The 24,572-nt window shown below is 43.2% G+C and overlaps 1 protein-coding gene across 1 annotated transcript in view; it reads right to left on the bottom strand.

Annotated features, from left to right (window-relative positions):
* Window positions 1-666: 666 nt before the first annotated feature.
* Window positions 667-24,572, bottom strand: part of EFNA2 (ephrin A2) — a 254,013-nt gene continuing 230,107 nt past the window's right edge. The window contains exons 3-4 of the mRNA XM_088460321.1: window positions 3,206-3,271; window positions 667-2,572 (exon numbers count right to left, since the gene is read on the bottom strand). Coding sequence (XP_088316447.1) covers window positions 2,454-2,572; window positions 3,206-3,271 — 185 coding nt within the window. The 3' untranslated portion in view covers window positions 667-2,453. The remainder of the gene's footprint in view (window positions 2,573-3,205; window positions 3,272-24,572) is intronic.

Raw genomic sequence — 24,572 nt, 5'->3', positions numbered from 1 at the left:
GGCGGAAAAAAAAAAAGAACTTCCAATTTATTTTATGTGGGTATATTTAATTTAGTTGTGAAGTATTGCTGAATAACCCCCAGCAGAGCATAGCAAACTTGCATGTATTTCCTCAGTTTAGACAAATAAGACTTTCATATGAATAGCCTCCCCCTCTTTCCTAAAAGCACCATTTTTTTATTGACCAGGAATTGGGGCAGTCCCAACAAAGCTGGGACTTTTGGGAGGAATGGCTTATCTGGTCTTTCAGCTTTAGTTAGCAGAGCCCTGAGCTGGACAGGAGTGATGTGAGACCTTCCATGGAATTTTGTCCCATTAGAGGTACAGTATCTGGACTTCATACAGAACCATACATTTTTACATGATCAAAGTAAGCAAGGGGCACGTTGTGAAGGAGACGTAGCATTAGAGAGCCTAAAATCAGCATAAAATTCTAGTGATCGTTTCCCTTTAGGGTATGTACAAAGCACAGGCAGTTGATTCTGTTTAAATGATTTCACCCATACCTAATGCAATGCTTCAGAGATCATAAATGTCAGGGTAAGTTGCCCAAGAGGTGGGAAAACAGAAATCCCTAGAAGTGAAATAATTTAAATATTCCATTTCATATTTTATAGATTTTTTAAAAAAATATACGACTCCAGGCAGCAGCAGAGAGGACGAGAGTGGATAAAATGTATTTTATTGCAAGTTTTTGCTTCCTAGTCTATAAATCATACAACTTCCATAAAATTCATTGTCAGCAATACATAGAAAATCACAGTATACCTGCTGGTTCTATTTACACACATGGATGAAGTGTCTGAGACTTGCACCTATAGCAGGCAGACAGATACTCAGCAATGAGATGGAAGAATTACGTATGGAGAATAAAACAGACAAAGTTTAAGTCTTTATTTGCCACTGGAGCGTAGGAGCTTGAGAAACAACACCACTTTTTTATTTTTTGCTGTAGTAAAAAGGTGACGAAGTAGAGAGGAACGGAGAAGACAAATCAGCACAAAGAGCTTAAGTGCAAGTTAGAAGTCACCATTAACAAGCCACCACCTAAAAGCGGAGGTGCCATGGAATTCATGTACATTACAGCAATATAGTTACTCACTAGGTAACTGCTGATTTTTTTTTAGATGCATTATTTTTAAAACTCTGCTAGTGTCACATTCATATTTATTTTGTGCAGCACCATTAAAGGATTTATATAGATTTTATATTTGGACATATTTTTAAAGATATTGGCACTAAAATTCTTTTTTTTTTTAAACATTTTTAAAGAAAATATTCATTCATCATCCTAGACTTTCAGATAAATTCAGCTTATTAAAAGTAGTTTTTCTTTCTATATTTTGTCATAGTATATGTCCATTTGTACTGTAAGTACTGACTATATGTTCTGCAGTCAAAACTATTGTTCATCTATTCTAAATCACATCTGATGGCAAATTAACTAACCTTAAACACAACACCCCCCCCTTCTCTAATGGGCAATTACTGTGTCCCTGATACATACGTCTATCCATGTGTAAAGGAATACTCTTGTTACAGAATAACAGAATGCTTTATGCATCTTAAATTACAATACTGATGTCGATGTGCTTGCAAATGTATGTAAGTTCCCGGGAACAATACTCTACAGTGAAGAAACAATACTCTGAAGTCTGGATCAATACTCTTCACATGGTACATTTCATCGATTAGGAGCTTAATAAACTGATTCACAGCGGAAGGTTAATTATTTAGCGCAAGCTGTTCAGGTGATGTTACCATGAAGAATAGAATCAAAGAACAGACTTGATACAAAGCAAACTGACATTATAAGGATCTTAGGTGTGATTTTCTGTCCGAGTGAAAAAGAAACACTGGGAACCCATTACGGAGGACAAACAATCGTTCTCTTGGCTGCTGTACGTAGTCTTAGAGACAAAAGGGGCATAAATACCAATTTTGGTCTCTTCATATTTGCACCTCACACGTCCACAAAATATTTCACAAAATGAATCCAAAACCTTTGGAGAGAAATTGGGATGGAATATGACAGGAGAATGGAAGGAAATGTCAGATGTAAACAGTCAGAGTGAGCAGAAACCCATTACATACATAATGGAAAGAAATCTTCACAATTATGTTCTACTGGTGCAAATGCAGGAAACATACTAAGAATACAAAATAAAAAGACTATACATTTGGTCTGAAAATGTAAAAAGCAAGTTACTGGAAAGCTCCAAACTCCAGCAAACCCGCACTTGTGGGCCCCAATTTAATCAGCAGCTTTTTGCCCTCACAGAAACGTCATTAGAAATAGAGATTGATCTTATCAGGAGGATTCCAATCATCTGTTTCCTTTCTGTGTATATCTCATTCAAATATTCCAAATTCCAGGTGTCAGACAGTCTCTTTCTTGCTCCTATTTTCTCCCTCTTGTCTATGCTGATGTTATGCATATTGCCATCAGACAGCTACAAGACAATGATAGTCCAAAACAGAAGAAAACCAAGGCTGGAGTGAGGGACCCTGAGACTTAGGCCCGAATTATTGCTGGTGAAGATAGGCTCTGGAGACTCATAAAGAGAATCATCTGAAGCAAAAGAACCAGACAGATCAGCGTTATTAGAGCTTCTATTTGGCTTATAAATATATTGGTATATTCACATATTTACGTACACATACAACAATAAAACAGTAAAATTATTAGAATGGTAATTGTAAGAAATTGTGAGAAACCATAAAAGAAATACATGAATGATTGAAAAAAATAAAAATAAAGCAAATAGATATTTTTCCGGTTTAATAAAAGTTAGTGAAAATTTAAAAAAAAATTAAAAAAATCTGAAATTCAGATTGGCTCTAGAGACTAAAATAAGTGTATATCACACACTGCTGATTCCAGATATTTTCCTTCCTAAAAATATTTTTTAAATATTACATACATCTAAAGAGATAGCTTTACCAGAAATAGATTTGTATTAAATTATACTGTTGCTTAAATTTCATTCATTTTATAATTATACTTATTTCCAAAACTGTAACGACTCCTTAATATTTAGAATTCCTGAAGGATGATGACTTTCATTAAATTAAATAATTTGCTTTGCCCACATACTATCCCTGTGTTGACCAGAGGTCAGGGGTGTAACTACTACCAGAGCAGAATATGTGGTAAATATGGCACACGGTTGTGAAGGGGATCAGACTATGGGTTTCCACTTACTTGTTGGACGTACGTAAACTTTCAGCCTGAGGCAGGGTTTATCCACCAAGTTTGGAGGGGTGGATGCTGTAAAATAAAATGTGTTACTATCAATACAATAAAATAACATCTATTAAGATCAACAGTAACATTATGTAAATCAGGCTTCACAATTTTTATATAAGGTGCTAAATTAGTAACCTGTTTTCTTCTGTTGGGCAGTATAGTGCTTGTGTTTTGAGAGCAAATTTTTTTGTGACAAAAGGATTCCCCCATCTTACAAAATATATTGAACTTAAAAATAGGTGAAAACTAAAAGTGAAGCTATGTACAGCCATGGCCAAAGGTTTTGAGAATTACACAAGTATTGGTTTTCACAAAGTCTGCTGCTTCAGTTTTTATGATGGCAATTTGCATATACTCCAAAATGTCATGAAGAGTGATTAGATTAATTGCAGTTAATTGCAAAGTCCTTCCTTGCCATGAAAATTAACTTAATCCCAAAAACAACATTTCCACTGCATTTCAGCCCTGCCACAAAAGGACCAGCTGACATCATGTCAGTGATTCTCTCGTTAACACTGGTGAGAGTGTTGATAAGGGCAAGGCTGGAGATCACTCTGTCATGCTGATTGAGTTAGAATAACAGACTAGAAGCTTTAAAAGGAGGGTGGAGCTGGAAATATTGTTCTTCCTTTGTTAACCATGGTTACCTGCAAGGAACCACATTCAGTCATAATTGATTTGCACAAAAAGGGCTTCACAGGCAAGGATATTGCTGCTAGAAAGATTGAACCTAAATTAACCATTTATCGGATCATCAAGAACTTCAAGGAGAGAGGTTCAATAGTTGTGAAGCAGGCTTCAAGGCACCCAAGAGAGTCCAGCAAGTGCCAGGACGTCTACTAAAGTTGATTCAGCTGTGGGATCAGGGCACCACCAGTGCAGAGCTTACTCAGGAATGGCAGCAGGCAGGTGTGAGTGGAGGAAGGCCTGGTGTCAAGAAGGGCAGCAAAGAAGCCACTTCTCTCCAGGAAAAACACCAGGGACAGACTGATATTCTGCAAAAGGTACAGGGATTTAACTGCTGAGGACTGGGGTAAAGTTATTTTCTCTGATAAATCCCTTTCAGATTGTTTGGGGCATCTGGAAAAATACTTGTCTTGAGAAGGAAATGTGAGCGCTACCATCAGTCATGCCAACAGTAAAGCATCCTGAGACTATTCATGTGTGGGGTTGCTTCTCAGCCAAGGGAGTGGGCTCACTCACAATTTTGCCTAAGAACACAGCCATGACTAAAGAATGGTACCAAAACATCCTCAAAGAGCAACTTCTCCCAACCATCCAAGAACAGTTTGGTGACAAACAATGCTTTTTCCAGCATGATGGAGCACCTTTCCATAAGGTAAAAGTGATAACTAAGTGGCTCGGTGAACAAAACATCGAAATGTTGGATCCATGGCCAGGAAACTCCCCAGACCTTAATCCCATTGAGAACTTGTGGTCAATCCTCAAGAGGCGGGTGGACAAACAAAAACCCACAAATTCTGACAAACTGCAAGCATTGATTAGGCAAGAATGGGCGGCCATCAGTTAGTTTGTGCCCAGAAGCTGATTGACAGCATGCCAGGGCGAATTGCAGAGAACTTGAAAAAGAAGGGTCAACAATGCAAACATTGACTCTTTGCATAAACTTAATGTCATTGTTAATAAAAGCCTTTGACCCTTATGAAATGCTTGTAATTTTAGTATACCATAGTAACATCTGACAAAAAGTCTAAAAACACTGAAGCAGCAAACTTTGTGAAAAACAATACTTGTGTCATTCTCAAAACTTTTGGTCATGACTGTGCACTAGAATTTGTTGTTTTATACAGAACCAATATCAGATACTTTAATAAGCGCTATAACAACAGTAAAGTAAAACTGATCAATTATTTTGTAAGGAACAGACGTATTCGGAAAGAAATGGTGCCAGAGCCAGAATGGCCATCTGGCACTTCTGTTAAAAGCAAGAAGGGCCGATGGCCTGATGGGCCAGTCTGGCCCAAATGTCTGGCCGAGCAACTCTGCCTCCTGGCACTCTGCTAGTCCGGAGAAGGGGGCATGTACGTGTGGTGTGATTATGCCCCTTTTCCTTGCGCGCGCCACACAGAAGGATGTCGGGCTATTCTGAATGGTGCTGTTTTCCTTGTACTCTGACATATCAAAATTAATTACAAATTTTGGCTTGACAGTATCTACAGTCTCTGCTAATTACAAGGGTGGTATGCAGCCTTCCAAGCCTGGTATAATTTCCACGTTTAAAGATAACTCACATAATTTTATATGTACCTACAAGTTCCTCCTAATATTTTCGAGGCCCACAAGTCTGGAAAGGTCAACAATGCTTTCCTCAAAGCTTCTACTGTTTTCCTGTTTCTAACTAAAACTAAAGGAGCAGGTCCATGGACAATATGCTCTCTGTTTTATGAAAGGGCTCAGCAGGAACAAAAAGAGCATCACTGGGCTCTTCATGTCATTGTATGAACCCTCTGACTGGTGAAAAGCTAACCCCACATAAGGAATATTCAGCATTGATGTTTAACTTAATAGATTCTACCAACACTGAGTTGTCCATTAAAATAACACAGAGCCTTCTCCCTAGTTATACACTGGGGTTCATGACTAACTGGATGTGTAGTCTTAAGGGACTCATACATCTAAGGCCCGATTCCCTGTTCTGCCGATCTACAATCTGATGATCGGCAACTGTTGATGATCAGAGATCCGTCAGCGGATCAGGGAAATTTACCATGTAAAAAATCCCAGATGCACATTTTTTGGGTAGGGATCAGTGAATCGAGATTTTTCAACATGTTGAATGTTCCCGATTCCCCAACCCCACTGTCAACAGAACATGGCATTGCTGCGATAGCGACTAAATGTTTGGGCCCCATTACCCAGTGTCATGATCAACCACTCTCCTGCTACTGTCACTATGTGAGTATTGTAATTTGAAAATTCTGTGGTTGTGGATAGGACTTACAGTAAATTTTTTTCTCTGCAATGTATTTGGCACTGGGCCTGATTCAGAGATGTACGCAATGCTGATATTTATGCAGTTGAGTGAGTATCTGTAAACTGCGACTGATGCTGCATCTTTATACACAGATGCTTGGACTTGCAAAGCCACAAGTGGGCATTTCAATGCAATCCTAGGTTTCTGCGACATTTGCATATTTTCACACAGCAGTTGCATATGGGGTCGTAGCTGCGATGGCATTAGCTTACATCTAGGGCCGGATTAACAGGGGGGCGACAGGGGAAATCGTCCCTGGGCCCCCACACGTTAAGGGCCCCCACACCCATCGGGGTTAAAGTGGACCGGAGGAGATGGAACCAGTTCCAGTTCCATTAATCAGGGGGCATTACTATTGGGGGCTCTACTAGAGAGGGAGCATTAGTATTGGGGGCACAAATAGAGGAGCATTACTACTGTGGGCATTTCTACAGAGGGCTCTACTAAAGGGGGAATGACTACTGGGGGCATTACTATTGGGGGCACAACTACATGGGTATTACTACTGTGGGATTTATACAGGGGGCATTACTACTAGGGCATTACTATTGGGCACACGCCCAATTACTACTATTTGGGGCACAACTACAGGGGTATTACTACTGGGGGCATTTATACAGAGGGCATTACTACAGGGGGCACTACTAATAGGAGTATTGCATAGGGGCACTGCATAAGGGTCACTACTACTGGGTGCACTGCATACGGGGCACTACCACTGTGGACACTGACACTACTGGGGGCTCTGCATAAGGTCCCCTTTGCGCATACCCCCAGTTTGTCACATTTAATAGGGGCCCCCACATGTTTGTTGCCCAGGGGCCCCCACAGACCTTAATCCGGCCCTGCTTACATCTCTGATTCAGGCCGACTAGTTTGATCCTTGGTGATGTTACCCAAACTTTTTCAATCCTGGTGACAGCTGTCCTGCGCAATATGTATTCCATCCATTGGGACATCTATAATGGGTGCAGGGTGTGTGGTGCACACAGGCCCCTGGGTCCAGGCAGGGCCCACACGGCATATCCTGCACCCATGCTGCAGGCAGAAATCACAGTGAAAATGGTGTGCCCATTTTCCAAATGATTTGCCCATGTGCAGTAGAGAGGTATGGATGCCATGTTCCGGGAGACCTGTGGTGCAGTAGACTCTAGCACAAAGCTGCTGAAGAGGAGAGGGCCTGCATGGAGGCTGCACACGGGTCCCCTCCTCTCTTAAACTGCCCCTGATTCCATCTGTTTTCCAAATGGAGGCAGACCGTGCAGCTCATTGAACAAGCTCAGTTGACAGACTCTATCGGTGATACCTTACATTCAAACTTCAGGATTAAGACCTGGAGAATAACGATACTGCATGAACAGGCAGAGGGAAGTTTCTATTGAACCATGGGTACCTTGCATAGGACAGCTTTGGGTCATGGGTTCACTTACTTACTTAAATCATTTTTTTAAGAACTCCTCAATTAACTCATTCTCCCTCACAAACTTTACAACCTGAGACAAAATTACAGAGGTTAGGGGTAGTCAGAGGACATGGCTTAAGGTTTGAAAAAGAATAGCGTACGGTGCAGTAAGAAAGGTTTCACAGGTAATACGGAATCGGTATGTAATGATGGCAAATGGGATGCCTCCTGTCACAATACCGACAGCGGCATCCCGATGGTTGATAACCCTAACCCTCGCCCCCTTAGTGCCTAAACCTAAACCCCCCCAGTGGTGCCTATCCCTAATCTCCCCCCCAAAACCTAACGCTAACCCCGCTAGCTGCCCCAAACCCACCCCTACCCCCCCCCCCCCGCGGCTAACAGGACAGGTGCCCCTCAGTTACCTCATTCAGACACACGTCCTCCTGGATTCTGGCATCGAGACTGAGATAGGCGTTGGTGTTTTGAAGCTTATTTTAACTCCCTTGTTGGCATTTCAGCGTCGGCATAGAGAACGGCGGCTCTTGACTACATCCCGGTAATACGATCAATATATATAGGAGTGATTTAAAAGACTTAACAGACTTATACCCCTTTTACGCTGGAGCTAAAACCCGGGTTATTACAGGGTTAACCCGGGCAGCTCCATGGTGTAAAAGGGGAGAGAGTTGGATCGTCACTCGACCCGGCAATCCAACCCAGGTAAATAGTAGGGTTTAACACAGGCGTAGCCCATGATATCCTGCTGTGAGAGCAGCGCACTCAGGGTCACGATGACCTGGAGTGCACTGCAAGCCGGCCGATTGGTCCGGCTACAGTGGCAATTGGAGGTGACGACATCTCCAAGCATCCACTTTCACGCTGGGAAAGCCGGGTCTATGCAGACCCGACTCCGGTGTGAGTGGCGCCGACTCGGGAATATCCCGAGTCGGCGTCGGCTAAATTCCAGGTCTGATCCGCATAGGAACTCTGTTCCAACTCCGGGTCAGACCCGGAATTTTGGTGGAAAAGGGGTATTACTAAGTGGTAAGTTTGCTATATACAAATATGAAAACTAAACAAGCTGGAAATTAGGTGATTTCAGTACACAAGGTATGGCACAATGGGCACCTGCTTGGGAATTCTCTCCAGTTACTACAGTATGTTGTTGAGTGAAGCCTTATATTTTACATTCTCTGGTTTTACACCCATCAGTGAATAGGTTCTATAAAATAATATAGGAACTTGAGCTATTTTTTTGTAGAACAAGAGTCCTAATGTATCACCGCTCAGTACATTTCTCCCCGTGTGTGTTCCATACAGGCCAGTGTAATTAGCAGCCTTGTATGTCCCTTGTGATTCTGCAGCAATCAAAGTACTTAAGTAGCTGCTGTGCTAATAACAAATTAGTATTCAAGTGTCTAATTTACACAAATTTCACCTTGTCATTGCTTAGTAATTAGTGACAATTATGGGAAAGCGTAAGCAAGTGGTGCTAGCTCCTTCTAAAACTTCCCCTATGGACATGTGATACTTAAAGTTCTGAGCTTTTGGAGGAGTAATCAATCTTTTTAGGTGCCTTAAAAGAAGGGTCAAAATTGTAATGAATCTAGTTTCTATTAATCATGACCTATAGCTTGTCTGCAGGATAGTCCTGTGACTGAAAGGGCAGTATCTGATGAACAGTAGCACTGCAGCATGCTCTCACCATAAGCATCTCAGACTATTGTTCCAAAATATTAACACTACTTTTCTGTTGTTCAAACATATAACTAGAGCAAGTGAAAATGATGCCAATTCTACATGGCACCCTGGCACTTTAGCAAGTCAAGACTTTAAACTGGAATACAGCAGTATTCTGAAACATTCTTGTAGTGAGGCATTACATTCAATGGGAAATCCTATGTCCCTATAATATAATAGCGCTCTATTTGTGATGCTTTATTAACACAATTTATTTTTTCTGATTTGAAAACTGCTGCCCTATAACAGGCCTGTGCTACGTACATATTCCTAAACCTTCTGGGTAAAACTAAAAGGTTCATTTCACCGACATCAATTTCATCCTAAAATATGTGCAATATGCACGTCGGTGTCCAACATAGTCTCTCACTGTCTACATTTGCAAAATATAATTTTGATTCAGCTGCCTTAACATTTACTATACTCACTACTTTTCTATTAAACATAATAATCTTTGGGATTTTCCACTCTGTTAGATACTAGAAGAAACCCTTTACAAGCCCATTATTGTTCTGCAAAAATAGCCTTTCCTCTCATATGCTATTATACCATTTTTTCAATACCACTAGTCAGAGCTTCTCTGAGAGACAGCTGGATTTTGAGCACAGCCACAGATCTAAATGTATTAGGAATATTATCGTAATTTTCAGTGTTAGCTGCATGAACAAGTGACCTTGTGTGTAAGTCTGTTCGGTGACGTTAACGTTTTACGTGTCCTTCCGAGACCGATCCTGCTGTGAAGAAAAGACTAATCTTTTTCAGCTGTAAAATTACACCATCTACAAGTCTATTTTATTTAACAGATCATTTTAATTGATCAAGGGCTGCTGTCTTGAATCCAGGAATCCTAACTAGTATTGGTTTTCTTTGAAGATTTTACTCCATTTTACTGTGCTCACATTACTGTGCTTTCCTTAATAGTCTTTAGAAGAGAGGATTTAAACTAAAAACATTTAGCTAGCCCCCAGATGAGAACTGCATCCAAAAATGTCAACCTTGGCCTATAATTTTAGCCATTCGCCATATGCCTGTGAGGTTTATTCAGAGACTAAACGAGGTGTTATTTGGTCCCTTTCATGTCTGCTAAATACATTTCTACCAGCAGCCCTATTTTCTCATGTTCCAGCTGACTTGAATTCTAACTGGTCTAACAGCAGCAGTCTGATTCACCATTGGCTTCTTTGTAATATTTTAATATTATTTAAAAAAAAAGAGCACTGATCTAGAAAGAATGTTGTAAATGGTTTCGGCTTAATAAAATTAGAACAACATAAAACTTGCAATTTTTTCAATTGGAGAACAACAGTATTGAAATGATTTAGAGAGGAAAGAAATAATACATTATAAAGAAAGAAAACCCATATGACTCAGTTCCAACAAAATAAATATGGGAAAATAGCATTGCTGTCTATTGAATTATCCATGTAAGTGGAATCCATTACCACAATAATTTGCTGAAACCTGTTTATATTGTACCTATCTCATTTGAGCATAAAACCCAGTAGAACAATTTTCTGGTTAAGAACATTTGTCAGACTGGCTAAATGCCTCCTATGCCTGTACAGTGTGCTAATGGTCCGATGAGACCTGCGCCATTAGTAAATGGCTTGCTGATTCAATAAAGTTTAATTCAGCAGTCTCTACAGATAATGGTTTTATTCTATTCAACCACAATCCTTTATGTTTTAATAGAGCCTTAGGTTAGAGAGTGTATCTGTCTTACATTGGAAGGAAAAGTATATATAATTACAGAGCCATAACAGGGCACAGTTGCGCCCAGTGCCAGCCCCACCCACTGAGCGCGTCATGTCATGATGTCGCACGCATTATGTTGTGCAGAAGGGGGCGTGACTGGCAGCTCCGGTAAGTGCAGCGCTGACTGGGCGTCGTCAGGACGACCGTTCGGCTGCATATACTGTGCAGGGTGCCCGTCTGGAGCATGCACAGGACGCTCCGCGGGTGATGCAGCAATCCTGGCTGTAGGGTGCCATTCCAGGCACCCTGCTTGCCAGGAGCAAGGGCCGGGGGGACGGTTACGCCCACAGAGCCTCTGCACAACGGAATTGGCCACCCATAACTAGTAAGAGCCCTGTATAATTACAATACTGTGCTATGTGCCCTAGTTATGGCTTAAGGGTATGTCATGATAGAACTCTTCTGATGTTAGTAACTATGTTAGACAAATATTTGGGGCTTTATTTACGAAGCGCGACTTTTGTAAGCCGCTGCTTTGCAGTGGAACGGAGGTGAAAATGTAAAATGGCACTCACAGTAAGTGTAAAAAACTGACTGAGAGTGCCATTTAATTTTTCACCTCCATCCCTCTTCTTAAGTAAAGCCCTTTGATCTCTTTAATTCATTGATTCACTGAAGATAATAATTCAGAAGGAAAAGAAGAAAGTTAATAGGTAATGTGAACACTGTGTAATCTATAACTCGCTGCCATATGATTTTGATTCATGACCTTTTTGTCTTGTCTTTTTGTCTTGTCCTACTCGATCTCCAGTTTTTTAATGTGTTATTGTCAAATTATGCTATAGCTTTAATTACAACTAAGACACTTTTCATCAAGTGCTTCTTTCTGTCTCCAACAATCCTCGCATACACTAGCAGACCAGTGCTCCAGATTATGAACTTAGACAACCATCTTGCTTCAATCTAAATCTTTGAGAATTTGTTTTGTAATGACAGAAAGAAGCTGATGGCATAGCAATAATGGCTAATAGACTTGGATTCAAATCAGGCATAACAAAGCTGACAGCTGAACAACAGTACCCATCAGCTATAGAAGTTTAAAATGAATATGCTCCTCTGTCAGGGTGACCTAGTGAAAGTACTCAGCACCCAATTAGAATTCTGAAGATTGGGATAAAATAAATATAAAATGTAAATAGCATACTATACTAGTACAGATACCAAACAGATTCATAGCATGTAATAATCCAAAGATAAAGGTATGTGGACAAAGTATTATATATGTAATAAACATATAATGTATAGTAAAAAATGTATTCATATGAATAAATCTGAAGTTATGAAAGATAGTCAATGCAACATTAGTACCATGCAGTTATCCAGAATTATATTTGGGTTTATACAATGCCATCATGGTCAGCTCAGAGATGATATCAGTAGGTGTGACCAGATGTGCGGAACAAACTGATGAAACAGACCAATCGGGATGTAGTCTGGAAGCTGACGGTCTAAATGCCGTCCGCCGGCTTCCAGACTCTCTAATCCCGGCGTGGTACTAATGACAGGCATCGAAATCCCAACGCCTATCATTAACCATACGCCCAGAAGACTGATGCCCAGCATACCGAATGAAGGTAAATCAGGCACCGGGCACGGACAGCCCAAGGGGGGAGGGGGTTAGGTTTAGGGCTCCCAGGGGGACTTAGGGTTAGGCACCCTCTGGGAGGGTTAGGTTTAGGCTAGGGGAAGGGGGGTTAGGGATAGGCACCCCCCGGGGGACTTAGGTGTAGGCAGTGGGGAAGGGGGGGTTAGGTTTAGGCACTTAGAGGGAGGGATTAGGGTTAGGTACTTGGGGGGGTAGATTAGGGTTAGGGGGTAGAATTAGGTTAGCGATACTTACCTTAGAGACAATCGGGATCTTCACCCTTGCCAGGCTGCCGCTGTCATGCGGCCCGCGGTAATACCTGCTACACCCGGCCAATCTAATGCAGCACCACAAATTTAGGTAAGCATACTATTATCAACAATCCAAGCTCTACAATCAGATGACAATGATGGAACTGGAATCCAAAGTTTTATATAGACTACTAAGGCTATTCTAGTATGCAGACACAAATACATGGTACTGTACATGCAGGACACATTAGAGCTTATCACTGAAAATAAATTATTAACCATAAGCAAAGAAAACACATGGAAAGGGGAAGCTCAATAAGATTCTCTGCATAAAGAGTGGACTTTATGTAATTCACTTCAAAACTGTAAAGCAATTGAGTATAAGCGGACAATTAAAATTTTATTAAATATAATTGAGCATTATAAATTGAGACTTGTAATTAAATGATGCACACAAAAATGTGACTAAGACTATGGTGTAATTAGTTGGGTATGTTATACCCACAAGTGGAATGCCGGCTGTCAATACACTGACAGTGGCATCCTTATGCTGACAATCCCGTCAGGGGAACGGTATGTAATGTTCCCCTGTCCTATTTACCCCCTAACCCTCCTTTCCTGCACCCTAATACCAACCTTTCCTACTCCGTACCCTTACTCTAACCCTCCTGGTAAGTGCCTAAACCTAACCCTCCCCCCTTAGTGCCTAACCCTAACCCTCCCTCTTAGTGCCTAACCCTAACCTCCCCCTGGTGGTACCTAATCCTAAAATCCCCTGTCTCAGCCTAACCCTAACTCCCCCCGGGTGCCTAAATCTAACCCCCCCCTTCCCGAGGCCAACACCTACCCGGCCCCGCTATACATACTCATTGGGATACCGGCTGTCAGGATTCTGGCGTCGGCATCTCCAGCCATGGCCCGTATTCAATTTGAGGCGAAAAGTCCGGATCCGTCATACTTTTTCGCCGATGACATCATTTTCGCCTGCTTTGACTTTACTCCGTATTCAATTTGAAAGACTTTCCGCCTAGGCGGAAAGTCAATGCAATGTAATAGGCGGAAAAGTTTCGCCTATGAATAGGAGGCGGAAAAAAGTGCAGAATTGGGGTTTTGGGGTGCAACGTTGCAGGAACCCCCGTGCAGCCTTCAGACAGTCCCCCAAAGGTAAACTGTGTCAAAAATGTTTTTAAAAAAACACTTACCCCAAAAAATAACTTTGAATTTGGGGGTGTAAAAAAAATGGGGGGGGGACAAAGTTAAAAACTAGCGAACTTAACTCTGGGGGGGTCACTAAGTATGCCCCAGGTGTTTTTTTGATTGAAGGTGCTTGCGGCAGGTGGATTTTTCACAATCTTTTCAACTTTACTTTAGCAACTTTTAAATATGCTGGCCCCCATTTTCAAGTACCCCAAATTTGCTGGGATAAGTTATTCCATGCAATAAAACCTCCTGAATACTATTCTGCACCACATATAGAAAAACACTATTTAGCAACTATTGAGCCCGTTTAAAAACACCAAATACCTAGAGCAAGCCAAATCGGGGATACCATAGCTAACCCCCATGTCAGAGCATCATTTGGGGGGTATCAGGCAGATTTCCCCAAATCTGACAGTACTTAACGCTTGTTCAAGTTTCGCCAGGTCCTGTTTTTGCATACTTTCAAATTGAATATGGGGTAAAGCGTGCACGCGAGCGATACTTTTCCGCCTACAAAACACGCGATGTAGGCGAAAAGTCTGGAAGGTGGAAAAGTATTGCGGGTCCGCTCAAATTGAATACGGCTCCGTGTCGGGATTCCGTCACCTGTCTTCTCATGCTGATCGGGTAAACTAACCGCCGCCCAGTTTAACTATCAATCCAGTCAGTTCTGGATTAACAACTAGGCGGTTACATAATTAGTGTTGGACTGACCAGTGGAATGCAAGGTGCAGGCTTCAACAAATGAGATAGCAACAGGTAACACTGTTAGCACCTAAGGAACAAGAAGGTCATGGGCGGCACCAGTGTTTTGGCTGTGTTATGGCTGCAACGTAGCAAATGATTCTTCAAAGATCTGAGATCACAGGGAGGTGAGTAGCACTGGGGACACATCATGTGAACTGGGGGCATTGTGTGGCATAATGTCAACTGAGGACACTGAGGCATAGGGCTTAATCTGCCGATGTCAGACGTAGTGGAGCAATGTTTTGCTACTGCCCATGCTTCCCAGGTGTAATATCAGGCTCACGCAGGGAGGCGTATTGAAAATATAATGGGCTTTTTGGGCAATGACAGGTAGGTATCTTAGCACACGTACGGCGATGGTGCATCTTATGGGCATGTTGTGGGAGTGTCACGGGCATATCAGTGAAAGTGGTTAACACACATCTGTTTGGCCGCTCACATAGGAGGCCATACTCTGACTGAGAACTGCAACTGCCATAAGGCTTTTGCAAGTTTCGATGGTGGCATCTAAGGACGCACCAATCGGTATTACTGCATGTGTGGATGCTGACAGTGAGCGTCTCAGTCCTTGCACATTCTGATGCATGGATGTACACAAGGACTTTGCATATAGTCGCAGATGGGAGACCGCCAATAGACGCAGCTGGTGACGCTTCTGCATCTACCTCTGAATAAGGCACATAGGGGCTTATTCATCATCACTTAATTTATACAAAAGCAGGTGAAAAATAAAATTTTCACTTAATTTTGTATAATTTAAGTGTCAGCTCCATTCATCAATCATGTAACGCAGGAGATATCACTGATATCTCCTGGTTAAAATTGTGCCTTGATAATTTCCACAGTACTTTAGTATAGGGATGTAGCAATTATGAAATTCATCAAGTTCCGAAAATGCATTTTTTTTCGGAACTTGTGAGTGATACTATACGCCACTCTGAGATAGCGTACAGCGTCCGATACCATGCACAAGCTGCCATTTACACGGCAGCTTGTGCAGCAGAGGGATCTAGTCAGATCCCTCCAGCTGTCTCTACTTACTTTCGGCGTCTTTGGCTGTCACTGGCTCCCTCCTGTGCTCTTCTGCTGGCCGTCCGAAGGAGGCTAAGAGCAGCGACGGTTGCGAGCCGGGGGGCCACGGGGGGAGAGACTCCGGCGGCAGGTTAGGGGGTGAGGGAGGGGGGTCATACACCGGCGGCTCCGGAGAGCCGGGACTGACACCGACAGCTGCAGGGGGAACTTGTGCAGCTACTGAACTGCGCCAGCCACGGGTGAACTGATTAGGACACCAGGGGAGAATGGGAGCCGGCCAGATTGGACAATGGCGGCCGCGGGGAGTGGGAGGGATGACTTAGCCGGATTGGACACCGGCAGCCACTGAGGGGGCGGATCGTACACCGCTGGCCACAGGGGAAGGGGGTCCGACCAGATTGGACACTTCCGGGGGTGGGGGGGAACCGGTTCGGATAGCTCTGGTGACAGTGGAGTCTGCAGGAGATTCTCAGCTCCCAGTCCCGGCTGCTGCCAGCGGGGGGGCAGGGGAAGGGGGACCTCGGACGGACACCGGAAAGTATCACTTTTCTGAAAAGCTGACTCCGCAAAAAGAGCAGCTTTTCGGAAGTGATACTTTTGTTAGTGAGGAATGATGAATACCTCCAAAATATCTTTTAAACTTTAAATTATCACTAATGATAATTATGTAATGATGAATAGGCCCCTTAGGGGTCTATTCTGCAAAAGTGACGATGTTGCCCAGAATATTATCAGGCAACATCATCACGATTTTGTATCAATTATTAAAATTTAAATAAGCTATTCAGCAATATTTTCTGCAGGGACAGCGTTTGCGGTAACACGCTGTTCCTGTCATGTTACAGAAGGCATTGTTTTCGGTTTCCGAAAAAGAATACCTTCCAGTGGCGGCTCCAGAGGTGGGGCTGCAGGGGAGCCACACCAACTGCCATTTAAAATCTGCCAAACATCATTGGCTGGGACACACTGGCAGTTGGTGTGACTCCAATATTTGAATTTTGGACTGTGCTGCAAACTCACCTCTGGAGCCGACACTGATACCTTCTGTTTCTGCTTCTGCGCATGCTCAGTCATGAGCTCGGGAACGGTCTCCGTCCCTGCTTTGAGGTGACTGCCGATGGGTAAGGCCAAATACAGCCTATTCAAATTGATTGACATGTGTACACAAGCTTTATATTAGTCTGTATACATGTATATTTATGTGCTTTTATATTTAAAATGTATATGTACATTTTAAATATAAAAGCACATAAATATAAATGTATACAGACTAATATAAAGCCTGTGTACACATGTCAATCAATTTAGGCAGGTTGGATAGGTTGGATATGCTCTAGAGTGCTTATCTGTCGTCGGTCACCGCAAAGCAGGGATGGAGACTGGGTGGAGTTACAAGATGCTGCAGGGACTTATGGGAACATTTTCCTCTGTCCCTACAGTTTTTGGGAAATTTAATGTAATTTCTTCATATAACGCCATTCTCAGATGGCGTTATATAAAGTAAATATTTGTTGAGTAATTTAAAACTTTTTGCTATGTTGAATAGCAAAAAGCGTTAAAGCATTGTAGAGATCAATGGCTGATCCATACAGTACAGTACTCTGCAAGATGGGAATTAATGGAGAAGATCATTTTGTTATCTTCTCCTTTATCCCATTGCTGAATAGTGGATTTACATAAAAAATGCGGAAATTATAGTTTCCACATTTTTTTGTGGCATGATGTGATCTGGGGGCACTACAGTGTGATTTGTAACCTCTAACTTATGCCTCACCAACCTGCTTCCTGTTACTGTGTAATGGTCTGTGTCTATGATGTGCTTCAATTCACATTTGTATAATGAAAATTGTTTTCACTAATTCATATTTTCATTCTGGTAAGTTCTAGCAGGGCTCTGTGGGGTGCTCACTTTTCCTGATCAAATGTGCTATCTAGAGACAGGAATGCCGATTCTTAATACAGTTGGGTCAGAGACTAGGCAACGTGGACCATATTATCAAATCCAATAGTGATGAGATTGCACATCAGAGTGAGATCTGAGAAGGGCATTGTAGACGGTGAAGTATGGCTGATTTCCAGTGAAGACTTCTTAGCAATGGAGGCCTTTTGCCATTTACAGACTGCAGTTTACAAGTGAAAAGCCACTTGCATTCCCAGCAGGGTTCACTAATAAACCTTGGATTGCTGGCAGGCACAGCAACATCTATTGGGAGAATTAATAGTGAATTAATTTATCCATCAAGGTGTCTTTGGGAATAATTTACTCCTATCCACCTGTTTTAAATTATAGAAAAATAGCCAGCAAAAATCAACTTTTTAATTGCCAATTACAACAGTTGTTTTTCTTCAATGAAGGATCCCAACATTAATCCATGCTATTCATTTATTAACCTTATTATTATTGTAAAGAAAAAAGTATTAGTATATTTTCAACTAGATAGACCTTAGATTACTGGCCCGGGTTAAAAAGGGGCGTGGCTTCACGTTTGGCCACGCCCCCTTAGGTATAATAACAATAAAAATAAAAGTTCTGCAGCGGCGCTACGCGCTGGTGAGGGCAGGGAGCTGTGAGCCCTTCAGCCCGGCGCATAACCAGTGGGGGGCGCGATCAGTTTGATCACTCCCCCCACAGGCACAGGAGACTGCTGCGGCTGCTGCTTGGCAGCCGCGAGCGGTCTCCCAGTGCAGCTCAGCACACAGCAACATGTGCTGGGCTGCTGTAATGTAAGAGGGAGGGGGGAGCGGTGTCGGACCCGGGCCCCTCCAGCAAGCCCGGGTAAATAGTACCCGCTCCCCACCTCTCGGCGCCCGTTACTACAGATTGCTAGGTTTGATGTGCAGCACATGAAACCTTGAGAATGCGGGAGCGCGTAATCGCCTGCACACACTGAGCGATGTAGGCAATTTGTCGTGGAAATTGGCCCAACATCGCTCCAGTGTGTATCCAGCTTAAGAAGTAAGAATAATTGATATGGTATCTAAGTAGTGCCAGGCACAGAAGGCAGAATCACTACTTGGAATTACAGGAAAGAGTGAGACTCTACCTTTGAACCATATATTCTACAGTCGGCTGTTGCATATCATTAGGGTACCTGGCATTCTTTTGTAAGATGATTAATAAAGTCCACTTAAAGTTTTTTTACACAAAAGGCCAAGCATCGGAGAATAACCTCCTGAAAACAGAAATCTAACATACAGCCAGAAGCTGAGCCTGTACTCTTGATTTACAGAACTGATTTCCCTCAGCTGAACAACAGTTGGCAAGTTTAAAGCATGGTTGTCCACGCTATTCCATTTCCAGGGTAAATAGACATGCCTAACTGAAAAGCCTGAGGTGATAAACTGCTGATGTAATGAATTTAACTATTTCAAAACAGGACTATTTAGAAAAGCTCAGTGCAGGATGCATCCAAGCATAGCGTTTTGAATGTGATGCATCCCGCCATTGATTGCATGAATAGCAGCGTTTAGTAACGCCGTATGCATGAAGATTTAAGCAAAGGACATATCTCCTGATAAGATGTGTCCTTTGTGGTGAGAGGATGTCCGGGTTAATGACCTGGGCAGGGCCGGACTGGGACTAAAAAGAGACCCTGGCATTTCAAGAGCACACAGGCCCACCTTGCGTCAGCATCTGGCTCAAGGTAAAGACTCCTCCCCTTACTATTCATGACCCCTCCACCTTCTTAGTCATACATATATAATTAATATTAGAAAAACATACAAGCAGTGGCGTAACAAGGGTATTTAGAGCCCAGGGCAAATTTAAAAATGGAGCCCCCCCCCCCTATGTGTGCGTCAAAAAAATGGACGTGGTCACTTGAAAATGGGGCGTGTCAACATGACACACACCCCTTTCTCGTCACTCTGAACATGCCTTTCCATATGCACCTTAACAAAGGTTCACTCTAGCTCCGGCGGCAGGCAGGACACTGGTGCCAAAAAGGGGGCGTGGCCATTGAAAAGGGGGCATGTCTACAAGACGCGTCCCCTTTTCATCACTGCTGCTGCAGCCAAGGAGGATTCGCTGGCAATGAAGTACGAGAGCGGACAGAGAAGGAAGGAGATGTTCCGAGGTGGCAGTGACGGATGAGATCCTGCCAACAGCGATTGGTTAAGAGATGCTGCCGGCAGCGAATGGCTGAAATAGCGGGTCTGCAGGACGTGGTGTGTGTGTGTGCTATGTCCGCAGCAACCAATCACTGGCAGTGTCTCCCAAACCAATCGCTGCCGGCAGTGTCTCCCAAAACAATCCCTGCCGGCAGTGTCTCCCAAACCAATCACTGCTGGAAGTGATTGGTTGGGGAGACGCTGTTGGCGGTGATTGCAGGACCCGCTCTGTTTTAAAACCGGGTCCTCAACTGGAATCGGTATGACATCCCGCTGGACCTAAGCCTGATGGATGTAATGCCAACGCCGGAAGACAGAAGATCCTGACAGGGTGAGTATTTTAACTATCCCTAACCCTGTCCCCCTCCTAACCCTCCTTTAGGGGTGCCTAACCTTAACCTCCTCCCAGAGGTGTCTAAACTTAACCCCCCTCCCCGCACCCTAAACCTAACAATCCTGTGGGGTGCCTAACCCCAACCCCCCCTTCCCCTAGCCTAACTCTAACCTTCCCTGGGTGGGTGTCTAACCCAAAGTCCTCCCAGGGGTTCCTAAACTTAACCCCCCCATCCCTGGGCTAAATGTTCTACTTACCCATCGCAGACGATCGGGATGGCAGGGGTCGGTGTTCCGACGTCGGGATTAACATAGGCATCGGTATTTCGATGCCTATGTTAAATCCCTTGGCGGGATTACGCTGTTCGGGAAGCCAGCAGTCTGCATTTTGACCGCCGGCTTCCTGACTGCATACCCCTCAACTGCCTGTATCGCGTAAATGCAAGCTGTAGCACATATTTTGTAATCATTGCATTAAAAACAATAAAAATTAATATAGTCACTGTCTGAGGGGTGGAATAATAGGTAGTATAAGGGAAGGAAGACCTGCTAGGCTGCTACAATCAGTGAGAGGGAAAGGGGAAGGCACTGTTATAATACTTATTATTACAACCATTAGTATGTCTGTATTATATATCAGTGCCTCCCTCATTGATTGTAGGAGCCTAGGAGGTCCCGTATCCCTTATAATAAAGATTATTACATCCTTCAGTCAGTGTGGCTGCATTATATACAAGTCCCCCCCCCCAAAATAAATCATAGAAATTACTGACACTATTTTAAATAACACTGCTCCCCCCACCCCCACCTCACCCATCATAAGAGTAGGCTGGTCGTGTGAGTTACAAAATGAAAATAACAATACTGGCAGGAGCAGGCAGCCACTGGGTCCACAGCAAGAAACTCACCTCAACATCTACTTGAACTTCTCTGTGTGCGTCCCGGCACCTCTCTCAATGCGCGTCCCGGCTCTGTGCTCTGTGTGCGTCCCGGCTCCTCTCTCCATGCGCGTCCCGGCTCCTCTCTCCCGCAATGCAGTTTCTGTTGTGCGTTTGACATCATGACGCACGCGCGTATGTGATGTCATACGCGCGTGCGTCATGATGTCACACGCACAACAGAAACTGAAGGGCAGGAGTCACATGCACCCGGCAGCTGCGCTGACACCCAAAGGACAGTGTCGGCTAGAGAGGCGGAGCTGAGAACAGCGTCAGGAAGGAGGCGGGGCAGAGGACACAGTATGTATCTGCAAGAGAGGGAGGCAGGGCTGCTCGATCGGTCCTGCGGACAGCGACAACCAGACAGGCCCATCTGGTCATCAGCCCTTCTGGCATTTGCCAGAACTGCCCGATGGCCAGTCCGGCCCTGGACCTGGGAGACCATCTGCGCATGCCTGGGCCGCACCAACTAGGGAAAATGGAAAGCATGCTCTGTTAGTGCTCCCTAAGGAGTGAGTTTGGGAAACACTGGTTTATAGAAATGCTGAAAATGTAGAAAAATGTCCAGGCCAGTATCTTATGTGGAATCTGAATATGTGTGGAAGTGACACTAATCCTACATTGCATTGATTGTTACATAGACAAAGAAGAGCCTTTAGCGAATCATAGCGAACATTTACTGCCCATGATCATACTGTATATAAAATATTTGGAGGTGGTTTGTTTTCAAGTGGCTAAATAAGACTACATTTGACCGATGAACAGTGCTCCAACCAGCCAGGTAGAAAAGATGACCGGGGGTAAATGTAATAGACTGCGGATTTGAGACGTCGGCAAGTCCCATGCGAGACTGCCCAATGTTTTAAAGTAGCAGTCTTTAAATAGCAAAGCCAAGTTGATTTGCCTATTAAAAGACTGCTACTTTAAAACTTTGGGCAGTCTCGCACGGAACTTGCCAATGTCTCAAAGCCTGATGGGCCTATTCATCAACACTAAAATAAAGTTTTTAAGGCCATTTTCCTTAATTAACGTTATTTTAGTATTCATGAAGATACTTGGCACAGGAGTTATCACTGATATTTCCTTGCTAAGTCCCCCTGCGATAATTTCCACACTCCCCATACATTAATTAGTATGGGGATGTGGAAATTATGGTATTCATCAAATTCCGAAAATTATGTATTTTCGGAATTTGATTGAGTTACTATCCGCCATAGTATAGTATGGCGTATAGTAGGTAACACTTACCTGTGTCAGCGTGTACAGGTCCCCTGGCGTCTTCCTCCGTTGCTCTGGTCCTTCCTCTGGCTCCGGAGGCTGGTCTGACAAGTATTCTCCCAGCATAACACAATAAAGTTTAGAAAATAAAAACACTTTTTTTTTTTTTCTAAACTACTGTGGTCAGCTGGGAGAACACAGCCACCAGAGCTGAAGGTGCTGCAGCGGGCAGGTAAGTGCGGGGACAGGGGGAGGTGAGCGGGGGGTTAGGTGGGGTTGGTGGGGGACACAAAATTACTGCAGCTGTAGGCAGTGTTGCGCATGCGCTGGTTTTACGAATGTAACAGCACATGTGCAGCACGGATTACAACTGCGGTAAGTAAGTGTAGATGGGGAAAACTATCTATTTCCTGAAAAACTGTCATCGCAAAAATTAGAGCTTTTCGAAATAGATAGTTATGAAGAGGAGGAGGACTGATGAATTTCTCCAGTAATTAGGTAGAACTCCATGCGAGTTCTAAACCTACTGTAATTACCTCCAGAGAAAGTTTATGTATAATGACTAGGCCCCTCAGTCTATTACATTTACCCCCAGGTCAGTTTGCATCCCCAATCAGTTGTTTGCACCTTACTACTGGTATACCAGGTTACTTTTGTTTTTTTTGTGTTCTATCTAACACATTATCAGCAATTCTGTAATGATTGTTGAATGCCATTGAGTATTACATTACTGATACTTAATAAAAACAGATTAGACAAGAACAAATTATTATCAGGTTAAAGGTGTCAAACAACACTGAAAAATGTACAGCACACTATATGAAAAGCTTCATGCAGCAAAGATGAGCCAGTGAAACTTCAGAAGACCCTAATATAATTGTCAGCTGTGCGTTCCTTAGGAAAGAATTCCACAAGGGTTTCAAGTCAAGTCAAGGATTCTAGTTAGACCTCCGGACAGTAGTGTTGGAGTTACCAAAACAACTAGGGATCCTGAAATAAATCTGTTTTACTGCTCTTACTTCTTGTCAATTCTAGTGAATAATGGCGGCATAACCAATGTTCTAGTGATAATACTATATTATGTGTAGGCTTCTCTCTCCAAATTACATGTGGAGCATTTCTATGTGTATTAATTTCGACACTTGTACCAAGGCAGACACTTTATAAGTACAGTAATGTAGTTACCTCTTTATTATCAAAGGTTTTTCTTTATTTGTGTGTCACATTCATCTATGTAAAATTGCTGAAGCTGGGTTATTTTAGTCGAACAGTGGCCATAAATGGCAAGTTTGAGGTCACAGAATCTTAGGCCAGGACTCTGAGTGGCCAAGTCAGTGGCGTCCCTCCCGGCGGTGACACCCAGTGCGGGGAGGGCTGTAGTGCCGCCACCCATGGCAGGTGACACTCGGGTGCGGCCCTCAACCCCCAAACTCCTATCCCAGTTTAAACTTTTTGGCAGAAAGTAGAAGGATTTGTCTATAACATACATTAATTTTATCTACCAAGAAAGAAATCAAGATTGGCAGACACTGACAATGAAAATAATAGCTATACCATAATGCTATCACCATACTTCATGGCGGGAATAATGTTACTTGACTTGGAAATTGTTGAACTGCATACAGTACATGGGACCTGATTCAGAGATGGACGCTAATGCAATTTTCACGCAGATCGAGCGATTATTTGCCATTGCACATGCGTATAAGCCACACTGAGCATGTGCAGCTATCGCATTGCGGTTACGGACGCACAGTGGATCCCATCACAAAATGACTGACAGGTTGTCAGCACTTGGGAGTGGTAATGGGGAGTGGTCAGAAAAACGCAGACGTGCCTGTCCGTTTAAACACCGTTACATAGGCGTGCATAAATTAGCCACTGCTCTGTGAGTCAGAAGAGCACCCAAGGCTGCAGCAGGTCAGACCTTCCACAAGGCCAAGATGGCCACCGATGTTACGGTGATGTTACCGATATTAATGCAGATGTGTGTCATCGCACGCAGGTAAGAAG

The sequence above is a fragment of the Taudactylus pleione genome, unplaced genomic scaffold (assembly GCF_031769625.1).
Source record: "Taudactylus pleione unplaced genomic scaffold, aTauple2 ptg000044l, whole genome shotgun sequence".
Taxonomy (NCBI): Eukaryota; Metazoa; Chordata; class Amphibia; order Anura; family Myobatrachidae; genus Taudactylus; species Taudactylus pleione.
This window is presented reverse-complemented; position numbering and strand designations above follow the sequence as displayed.